This window comes from Lycorma delicatula, chromosome 10 (genome assembly GCF_047948215.1).
Source record: "Lycorma delicatula isolate Av1 chromosome 10, ASM4794821v1, whole genome shotgun sequence".
Taxonomy (NCBI): Eukaryota; Metazoa; Arthropoda; class Insecta; order Hemiptera; family Fulgoridae; genus Lycorma; species Lycorma delicatula.
Window position 1 is genome coordinate 1,949,670 of NC_134464.1, and position 12,180 is coordinate 1,961,849.

The 12,180-nt window shown below is 27.8% G+C and overlaps 1 protein-coding gene across 3 annotated transcripts in view; it reads right to left on the reverse strand.

Annotated features, from left to right (window-relative positions):
• Nucleotides 1-12,180, reverse strand: part of cno (adherens junction formation factor afadin) — a 650,000-nt gene that overhangs the window by 62,347 nt on the left and 575,473 nt on the right. For all 3 annotated transcript variants that reach the window (XM_075376810.1, XM_075376809.1, XM_075376812.1), the window contains 3 exons: nt 8,461-8,526; nt 5,164-5,237; nt 1,769-1,887 (listed from right to left, as the gene is read on the reverse strand). In XM_075376810.1, the coding sequence (XP_075232925.1) occupies nt 1,769-1,887; nt 5,164-5,237; nt 8,461-8,526 (259 nt within the window). The remainder of the gene's footprint in view (nt 1-1,768; nt 1,888-5,163; nt 5,238-8,460; nt 8,527-12,180) is intronic.

A 12,180-nucleotide genomic window follows, 5' to 3' on the forward strand; every position in this document is an offset into this window, starting at 1 on the left:
AACAGTATGAATATTTCTTATTCAATACATCTTCCATGAGTATGGTGAGTACATACAAATTGTGAAACACCAGTTTTCCATTAGATTTTGAGGTACGCTGCTGGTTCCTAATCGACATTATTTAAGAGCCCTAATCTAGAAATTTCGGGAAATGGGATCGATAAAGGACTATGAGCAAAATGGTAGTAGACCATCAGTACTTGATGAAAAAAAGTATAGGACAAATCAGCTGCCATGCAATATAATCTCAACAAGTCTGTGCAAAAGTTGGCTCGACAGAAAAACATTGGTGTTGAAACTGCAAACAAGGTGTTTGGAGACTGAATCATTTCTAAGAGCTTGCTGCCAACTTGTCTCTGGACTTAACCTCACTGGATTTTTACTTCTGAGGTTTTGCAAAAAGTAATGTTTATAGAGGAAACTCCTAAACCTATAGAAACTTCAAACTGCTATTCATAATTTCACCAAGTGCATTATATATGAACAACTTGTAAGTTTTCAAGAACAAGAAGAAATGCATGTAGATATGTCTGGATGTTCATGGGGACCATCAACTACTCTAAGTTAAGTCAATGTTGCATATTGATATACTAATGCAGACTGATGTTTAGTTACCTTTTGAAAACACTGCATATCGTTGAATTTGTTGTAAAGGAAAGTCACTGATAACACTAAAGTACAGAATTGTAATGATCATATTCATAATTCATACAAACAAATTATACATAAAAAAACCATGTTTTCTATTATAGAATTAGGAGTTCTCACACAGAAAGTAAATTAGTCATAGCAATAAGCATATTAGAATTCAGATGTTAATCTTAATTGGTTTGAAAATCAGTAAAATAATTTGTTTTATTTTAGCCAAACTGCTCTTTAAAACAATCTACTTTTATGCCAATTTGAATACAAGACACATATAGTGGGAGATTTCTTTTCAAAAGAAATAAGAAAATAAAAACATGTGATGTGTGAGGAAAGTAAACAATTCAGGAAGATCTCAATGGGATAGATAAGCAATAGATTTCAAAAGAAAAGTTTGGATTCACACACACAAAAAAAAACCTTTTTTTATAAAATGACTGTATTAACAAAATAAAATATCAATTTTAATGCATGAATACAGATAAGTAATGTCTAGTAATCAAAAAACTAAATGAAATTTTATTAATTAATTACTCATATCAGAAGTAAAAATAAATATAGGACTGGCATTCAGCGTACTTCATGGTTTTAAAATGAAAAATGAATTATAAAGCTTTAAGATAATTTATAAAGCACAAAATTTTAATAATATAGCATAATTTTAAGTTTGAAAGCATATAATACTTAAAAAAAAGTAATATTAAAAAATAATGAGACTAGATAAATAAAAGTATTCAAATTTATCAATCTGCTGCAAAACATACTACAAAAAAAATTATGAAGCTGAAACAGACAAGATTAATGTGAAAAATAAATAAAAATTATTTAATGCCAGTTATAAATTTGTATTTACTTAAAATAATAAAACTTGAGGGTAAAAATTAAAAACAATAATAATTCATATTTTTAAAATAAAATTTATTCCTTCACCTCAAATTTTATGCAATACATATATTAATATAAAAAATATACATATATAAAAATAATCAAATAATTTAATTGTTATATAATAATAAAATCCATAACAATGTTAGTAACAGAATAAAGCATTATAAAATTTTCAAGTTTTCTCTATGTTTTTTTTTGTTAATTCCATCGATCAAATTATAATTTGATTACTTACCTCTGCCCATAACAGGAGAAGGTTGAGAAAGCAATGTTGCCAATCCATGAAATATTGCACCCTGTTTAGCAACTTCTAACGTAACAACTGGCCCAGTTCTAACAAGGTACTCAGCAGCCCTGTAATTGTAAAATGTAAAAATTAAATAAAGAAAGATAATGCAATACACATTCTTGATGAAACCTGAGGATCTTTGTGAGAGGTAGTATTGCTTATTGTGTCAACGGTAGGGTCAGATTAGTTTTTGTTCATTGTTTATCATTTCATGTTTTTAGTAAGCATGTACACTAAATTTTCCAATAATATTTTACTTTTTTTTTTATACAATTTTGCTACATTTTTAAGACTATTAATCTCACTGACTGTTCATTAGCATTTCCATGCCACTGCAATATCGGTCAAAGAAAACATTTTTATATACCCTTTTTTATTTATTTATTTCATGCAAACATTACATATACATCCCTATATTTATTTTTCCTAGATACTGAATGGTTTTTGTCAAAAAGAACTTAAATATGAGATATTACTATAAAAAAAATTATTATCTATATGCTGCCCATCAAAATATGTAACTGTATTACACAAATGTTAATGGGTTTTAGATTCATTGTTTTGAAATCATAATTCCTCACAAAATTAAACAGAACAAATATTTAAAAATTAAAACTAAGTAGCTAATTACAAATAAAATAAAAAATTGGTGAAAAACGTTTTTGCCCAGAAATGAAAAAAAAGAAGATATTTACATCTATTTCCTGCATATAAATAAATATACAAGACTTTCATTAAAATAATTAAAAATATTTATTTACCACATTTCAAATAAAAAAAATATATTTTCATACTTACAACATAAAAGAGACATTATGTACAATAAGAAGGTAAAAAAAACACACTGTGACTTCGAAGTCCCTGTACAATACTGTTTGAGCATTCAAACAATATTATATACTTTACATCATCACAAGATGGAAGCACATCTCAGAAACTTAGAAGTGTTACTTTTATTAACCAAAAACTACAGTACTACAGTAGAATAAATTAATGAAAGAAGAAATAATTAACAGCCACGCTACATTAAAATGAAATGCAGAAAGAAGATTTCATTGATTCCACTAAGGTTGAGTAAATCAGTGAAAGGATAAGTAATGTTTTTTTGTGCATTGTGTCAATTTTATTTAATATTTATACAAATAAAATGTGATTATTTTTCAACTGTTTGTATTAATTTCTTCTGAAACATATTAAAATTATAAAACACTACTTTATCTCTGAAAAAATTTCTTTCTTTCACTCTATATTGCCTTTCTGCCTTCAGATTTTCTGTTCTATTTATTTCTAGATTAATTCATTAAATATAAATATAATGTATTGTAATCAAAATAATTATTAATATTTATAATTATTTATTCCTAAAATTAATAATTATTTCTGTCCAATTTTTGTAGTTTCTTTCCGATTTATATAAGAATTAAAACTATTGTTTTACAGAAAGTTTTTTTATAAAAAAAAAATATTCTCTAAAAATGTAGTACTAATGCTATACAATTTTTACTATTCATTTGAGAAAATTTTTTTCTGACTTCATTTAAAAATCAGCAGATAACCGATAAACATAATATTTTATTTTATTCTCCCCGTGTGTACTTCGCAATCTGTTTAACTAACAAACAATAAGCAACATTCCCTTCCATGGCTCGATGAGATGAAGATGATATGTGAATGTGGTGTAGTCTTGTACAGACTCAGGCCACCATTCCTAAAACATGTGAACCCTGAGAACTAAAGAATAATGGTATCCACTGTCTAGTATTCAGATTCTTATAAAGAATTTGAATACTACACAGTGGATTAAAATCAGAAATAATTTAGGGAATCTACCAAAGAATAAATTCACATATTTTCTTTTATATTTAAAGACTTTTTCCGCATATTACCAGCCAGTCATTGTTCAATCATAAAAAAGTATCTTTGAAAAAGTGTGATAAATAAGTTAATTGTTATTTTTGAAATGTAATCTGACCGCTACAGTCATTACTCAATAAATGACAACATGTAATGGGTCATCACTATTTAACAGTTTTCAGGAAATTATTCCTTAAGACTTTCCAAGCCTAAATATCAGTTTAATCCTCATTGATGCTATAACCAGCCATTATACAATAGCCTAGAGAGCAGTTGCAGAGTACCTTAAACCAAGAGCTATAAGGTAAGTGGCTACTTTAGTACCTATTCTACAAATGTCTACAATCAGATAAGAATTGATCATTCAAAAGTGAAGAATGTAAGAAAAGTTTATAAAATAACAATTTAAACAATAATTAATTTTACTCATCGCCTACATATTTTGAATAATGAAACATAAGAGTAAGGAGATGAATAATCAAAATTAATAATAAAACAGAAAAGACTGTAAACTGAAATTTCTAAAATTCACTTCATACAATTAACAGGCTGAACAGATTATACAAGAAGCTATATGAAAAGAACATCAAATACTGCAGATTAACATAAAAAATTAATATTCAAAATAATTTAGAAGTTCAAGTAATAAAATGTTTTCAAGAAGATTATAAGATAAAAATCATAGAATAAAAATAATAATAATCGACTTTAATTGCTTCAAATTAATAATAAAAGGAAGGAAATGAAATAATGTAAAAGAAGGAAAGAAGAAAATCTAATCTGATTTCTAATAGCAAAATTCTGAAGACCAATGGTATAATATGTAAGTTGTCATATATATATACATACACGTGTAATGCTATAGTCGTGACTTGTGATTATGAAATAATAATACTTGTTAAAAAAAATCTTTGAATTTTTCAGTACTCAAAAATCTGCAATAACATTATTTAAAACACAAAAATTTATAGAAGTAACACATTTTAAGTTTGGATAAATCAAGACTCTGTGAACACGTAAACAGTTTTGTACTAACAGGAAGAAGAGTCCAGATGACCGTTGAAGCAGTGAAATTCAGACTGAAACTTAGATAATCTCAAAGAAAGTCTTCTTCCTTAATAACTTTTGTAAAGTGAAAAAAGTATTTTATGCGTAATCCTTGATAAAACCAAGAAAATTAGAAGATCGTCTGCTACTATAAAGAGTACAGTTGTAGCTCATCTAAGTAATTCTTATAATATTAATTTCTCAGCATCAACTACACATCTTAATGGATCAAGAAACAAAAAATGAAACTTAAGCAGAAAAAATTAAATCTACTGTATCACAAAATATACAATTCACAGTTCTTTTGAATATTTTTATCACCTGAAACTATGTTGTTTTTTTTTTTTAATCTGACCGACATAGCTTTAAACAATGAAATAATTATTCTTAATAAAAGATAATTTTTTTTCAAAACAACATTTGTATGAAATAATACTAACTTTTCCTGTGTAATTCCAACTAGGCTCTGTCCATCGACTTTCAAAAGCTGATCGCCGGCTTGCAGTCTTCCATCCTGTAAAATTTATAAAAATTAATATTAAAAATAATTTAGAAGTACATGTAATAAAATATTTTCAAAAAAATTATAAGATAAAAATCATAGAATAAAAATAGTAATCGATAATATTTACTACAAATTAATAACAAAAGGAAGAAAATGAAACAATGTATAGGAAGGAAAGAAGAAAATCGTATGTGATTTCTAATAGCAAAATTCTGAAGACCAATGACATACTATGTAAGTAGTCATATATATATACAAGGTGCTACACAAAAGTTCGGGGAATTTTACCATAAAAAAAAATAGCTTACCATAACTTACAATTTCCACTGTCTCCTTCAAAGTAATCCCCTTGGACATTGATACAGTGATCCCAGCGTTTTTCCCATGATTCCATGCATCCCTGGAAGTCTGCAAGTGTAAGTGTTCAAAGCACGTTCTGCGTTTCTTCCTGAATCTCCTCAATTGTGTTAAAACGACGGCCTTTCAATTGAAATTTTATTTTCGGAAAGAGAAAAAAGTTGCACGAGGCAAGGTCGTGTGAATAGGGTGGGTGGGGAATCACTATCGTCTTTTTGGAAGCCAAGAAATTCTGAACGGCTAGCGATGTGTGCGCAGGGCATTGTCATGGTGTAGAACCCAGCTGTTGTTACCTCACAGATCTTTACGTCTGCGCCTAATGCTTTCACATAACCGCTTCAAAACTTCACAATAGAACATCCCATTGACAGTTTGACCAAGAGGAACAAATTCCTCATGGATAATGCCTTTGATGTTGAAAAAAACAATCATCATGGACTTCACGTTGCTGCGAACTTGGCGACTTCCAGTGCAATGACTGCTACTTAGTTTCAGGGTCATACCCGTACACCCATGTCTCATCACCGGTTATGATGTTGAAGATGAAGTTAGGGTCATCTCTTGCTGAATTTTTTCAATTCACTACAGACAGCTATGCGATTTTGTTTCTGGTCGCTGTTCTACAGTCTCTGTATGAATTTTGCAGCAATGCGTCTCATGTTCAAATTATCCGACACGATGCGTTGCATGGACCCGTATGACATTTGTACGATTGCACAAACATCATGGATTGTTTGTCTACAATCTGCAACAATAGCCTCTCGCACTTTCATGATGTTTTACGGTGTTGCGCTTGTTGATGGTCTTCTTGAACACTCATCGTCATCTACTGTCGTTCGTCCATCTTTGAATCGTTTCTACCACAAAAAAGTTTTACTTTTACCCATAACATTGTCACCAAATATGCTTCCACAAGCATGCGATGGGTTTCTGCACCGGTCTTTTTTAAGCATGAAGCAAAATTTGATGCAGATTCTTTGCTCTTTAAAATCTGCCATTTAGAACTTCGCCGAAGCAGTAAAACACAACGTTACACAACCGCACAAAACTCAAAAATGATTCACCAGTTGTTGGAACACTGATTCACAAAAAGTACTGTTAGCCACATCTAGAGGCAGCAGGTCGCACCAGCAATAATTCGTGCGCGAAATAAAAATTCCCCAAACTTTTGAGTAGCACTTCATACATACATATCATGCTACGGTCGTGACTTGTGACTATGAAGTGATAATACTTATCAAAAAGAAATATCTTTGAATTTTTCAGTACACAAAAACATTTTCCAAAAAACAGCATAACTCATTCAATTAAAAATCAAAATCAAATCTATCAACTGTTAATAATTGCAAAGGAATACACAAAAAGCTAAATGTTCATGTATACTGAACATATTATATATATATATACATATTAATGTATTTAAATTAAATTTTTTGTAGTCCATATTTCCTCTGTACGTAAATTCTAGCTAATTAAATAATATAAACTTATTCAGCTACTCCACAAAGCAAAGACTTAAAGAACACTCTTACCTTACTTTTTTTTCATTAAAGCGCTTTTGGGCCTAAGCCCATCTTCAGTAATGTTTTTTTTAATTTTTTCTTTTTTACATTTACACATTAGAATACATACGATACGTTAAAATGTTTAAAACAAATATTTGTTGTCAATAGAAAAAAAAAATTTTATTGACCGAACAAATGTTTTTTCTAAAAATTTCAACGTATCATATGTATTCTAATGCATAAATGTAAAAATGAAAAAAATTTAAAAAATATTACTGAAGATGAGCTTAGGCTCAAAAATGCTTTAATGAAGAAAAAAAAAGTAAGGTAAGAGTGTTCCTTAATTCTGTACTTTGTGGAGTGACTGAATAAGTTTATATTGTATAATTAGCTTATATATATATATATATATATATATATATATATACACACACACACACACATACACTGATATATTGATAAGAGTAAAAAATTTTGTTTAATTATTAAAGAACAGTGATTTTAATAAACCTTGAGTGAAAGTATATACATATAATTAAAATAAAACAATTATTTAATGCATACAAGGATAAAATAACTGATTGGGGAAGCTGTTAACTATATATTAAAGTTATTTAAAACTTAACTTTAAAAAAAAATCAATGATATCTGTCAAACAATAAGTGAATTTGTTCAACATAAAGAAAATAAACAAAATAAAAAGGGAACGGTTTTAGTGATCACTTCCTTCCCTTTGTAGAAGTAATTTTTTAGTTTCAAAATAAATTTTCAAAAGCTGAAAATATGTTGCTTTATTGCACAGTAATTATAGTTTAATAAATACAGATTTAGCACTTTAACTATTTACTGTAATCTTTATTCTACAAACACTTAAATAAAATTTAATCCTTCATAAAAACAAAATTTTCAATAGATTCTTGAAATATATTAAAATTAGATGATGAAATAAAAAAAATAATTTTAATAAATAAATTATACTTTAAACAAGCCTAGAAAACTAAGTATTTAAAACTATTAATTACTGGCTTATTTCAAAACCCTGTAATAATCTAAATTGGTGGGTGTGGGGATGATGTGGTTACTGAAATGAAAAATCCAGTGAGTTTCAGTAAGGTAAAATGTGGTCATTTTTTGGAGTTTCTTATTTATACGCCGACTTAACAGAAAAACATTTCACTAAATATTATCATTCAAACAGGTTAGGTCAATAATTTATTAAACAGATAACGATTTTGCAATATAACTGCTACAATTAATTACTATAATTATTCATTATGTATGGTTTTTAACAGTGAATTTTGTAATATCTCCATAACTCATATTGAAATGATTTTTTTTTCTTTCATAATTCTGTGAATTTCAATACTTACAGCATCAGCAGCTCCTCCTTTAACAACTGATTTTATATATATTCCAAGCCTATCTTGACCGGCACCCTAAAAAAATAGAAATATTTTAATAATTTATTTTTTTAAATTATATACATTTTATAACATTTAAAATATGAGTATTATACCAATCTTTTCTTAATGTAACACATGTGTAATAGTTGTTTTTATACAAACATAAATATTAGCATACATACAAACTTTATTTTGTATATACTTTATTTATGCCATAATATTACAATAGTTTTTTTTTAAATGATTGTTGTATAAAATACATTTCATAAATACTCATTCAACTGGTTTTGAGTTCTTAATTCATAAATAGGATACATAAATAACTTTCTCGAATAATTTCATCGTATTCCTTAAAAAAAAATCATAAATTAAACAACCCCTCCCCACTGAGAGATCAGAGTTTACTATTCTAAGCTCTGTTATATAATATTGTTATAATGGAGATTAAATCCAATTAAACATTTAACATTAATTTTTAAATGGATTTGAATATCAATGATACTAGAACAGTTGGGATTTATGGGTTTTTATTATTAGTATTATATTAGTCACAACTTATCTGAAAAGATGGACTGGTTTACTTCACTTCACTTTAGGTTACAACTTATTGTGAGGTAATTTAATTTTTAAATAATTAAGAAAACTAAAAATTAACGGAGTAACAAGTGAGCACAAAATGTTCGTGTTCACATTAGTTATAATTACATCATAGATTCTGACGAATAATGACATAAATCAGGTGGATAAGCTTACAGTGAATAAAAGAACAGAGTAAGAAAATGCACAGAGAGTAATGAATAACTGTAGATTTTCCATTTAACAACCAAATTCTTTCAGTAGTGTAGAAAATTGACATTGCATACTTCTTTTAAATAAAACATGTTGTATAGAGTATTAGATAAACAATAAAACAAAGAAAAAGCTACACCAAGTAAACAAAAATGTTTCTTAATTAAATCAAAGTAAGATAAAATGTTGTACAACAATAAAATAATAAAACTTGCATCCTCTTTAAATAAAAATTAACAATAAAGAGATATTTTAAAAAATCTAATAAAATAAAATTATACAAAAGTAAAATCAAATAAAAATCAATAATAAAAAAAGATTCACCTTACATGTAATTTAGTTTAATGTCCTTTGTCCTTGAACGTGACTTAAGAGTCAGTGATGTGCGTACATTATATGTTACGTATTGTTTCCTGTGTCTACAGTAAGTTTATAATACATCAACTACATTACTTCCTTTCTTAGTTCACATTTCCCCCTTTAAAGAGAACTAACTCCCTACTACTTCAACAACATATATTATAATAACCCTGGGAAAATCATTTTAACTGATGTTAATCGCTTACTTCGTCACGGTCTGACAAACTAACTGACTTTATTATTATTTGAAAGAGATAAAACAAAATAAGATTGAATTACACATTTGTACATTTACGTTTACATGATCGTTTGCAGAATTAAACTTTAGAAAAAATCAAAACAAAAAAACACTAAAAAGATAATAATACTGAATAATTGTAATAGGTTAATACAAACGTAAACCACAAAAAAAGTTAAATGTTTTAAATATCAAAAGTTTTTCATACGAAAAATTGAATTGTCAATAATACTGTGGTGTAAAAACCAGTTTTAAATAGGGGCTAACCCCTATGCAAATTTTATATAAAGCTACCCCAATAAACTGAGAAATTCTGTATAGGGGCAGAATGCCCGCTACCAGGAAGGGGACTAAAGTTCTCTTTCAGGTCTTACACATTGTCTTGTTTCATAGTCCTTATGGAAAATACACAATCCTTTATTACTATTTACATCTTTTCTTTATCATCAATACCTTCCTTCTCGATGGTTTTGTAGTTTTGGTCAAACGCTCACAAAGTCTGAGCTACGGATATGGGAATTTTTAGAAATGCACATTGTACAAATTTTCATCATAACTGTACAATTGTGTTTGCATACAAACCATACAAATACCATCCTCTGTATTTGCACGATTAATGTAAAGTCTGTAGTCTTGTTTGAGTATGGTTAAATAATTGTACTTATATGCTATTTGTCTAACTTCTAGGCTGAGCAGTAGTTACAATTTATGTAGATCAGGCACATGAGTGTCAGCTACAAGTATCCCATTGCAATTTGGATAATTATAATCATTAATAATCATCATTAATATTATTATTATTATTGAAAAAATTACTTTTAAAACAAATAGTAATCTATAAGATATTAACTGTACATTCACATAATTATATGGAATAATTGGAAGGATCCATAAAATTAATGGATCAATTTCTCTGCCTAATAAACCAGTAATAGTAGAAATTATATTTATATTTAAGAAGAGAGCCAGGCCAACGTTCACTAAAATCTTTTTTTTCATACAGTTTGAAATGTACTCTAAAAATATTGTTATTGTTTCACTAACTTTATACAAAAAACTATTATCTCTTGAAAAATTTTGGTAATTTTTACAAATTGAAACTGAAAAGTTCAATTTTCAGAAGCCCAAGAAACTAAAAAAAAATGTTCAGATAGTAATAAAAGAAAATATAAATTTATTTTTGTACTTTATCATATTATTGATATGATGAAACTTACTATACAATCAGCAAAAACTGCTGATGCAATTCAAAAGAAAATGCCTGAAGGAAATTTACTCAAAAAATAGTAATGAAAACCCTGTGTGTGAAGAGGGAATGTAATAAAACCAGAATTGTATTAAAAAAAAAAAAAAACAAAACAATTTGAAGCAACTGTTACAGAAGCAGAAACTAAATACAATTTTTGTAATATTCAGTTTTTCATCCATGAAAAGAGTATGATTATCTTAACTCAGTGAGAGCAGTAATTTAAATCATTATCAATGGATAAAAATGAAAATTATATAGTAGGAAGATCATCTAAAATGAAATAAAAAAGAAAAGTATTGCTAAAAATTAAAAAAAAATATTGAACAGCTAAAAAGAGCCGGCTGAACGTGCTGATGAATTTCAAATAAGTGTGAACGTAGAAATTTATCTGTCAAATCTTTTTTGTGTGTTCAGTACTTTTCTGTTAACTGTACCCCATTCCTGAAAAATTCTACTAAACAAATAATATTGCTTAAAAATAAACTGTTTTATATTTCTTTATCGTCGATTCTAATTACTTAAGTTTGTAATACTAGGGGACCAATATCAGGTAAGTCGTTTCAAGTAATACAATTTATATGTTTATATTTAGAAATAACTGTAATTTTTAATCGGATATATATTCATTAATTGGAAAAATATATTGAGCGGCTGAAAAGTAACTTATAACCCCCCCTCCAACTTCTTTTATAATTGAGATAACTGGATGTGGTTTGCGGCATTCTTCCTTGTAATGAGAGGTTACTTCAATCAAAAATGATACCATTCTTTAATGAGAAAAATGATACCGTTAAAACTAAATTCTGATGGCCTGATCCGCAATGATGGCCAACAATGTGTTTGTTTCAGATAGCTATAACTACCTACGATTATACGCTCCCCTTTAATTTTTTTGTTATTTGAGATATCTCAATTCTCTTTTTGGAAATCTTCTCTGATAAGAAGGCAAACTCAGTAAGCTCCAATTTAGAATATTTGGCGGTGGGGGGAAATTAAATGGAATATACGGTCATGCAATATCATATTTTAAAGGTCATTGCAAGACAAGCAA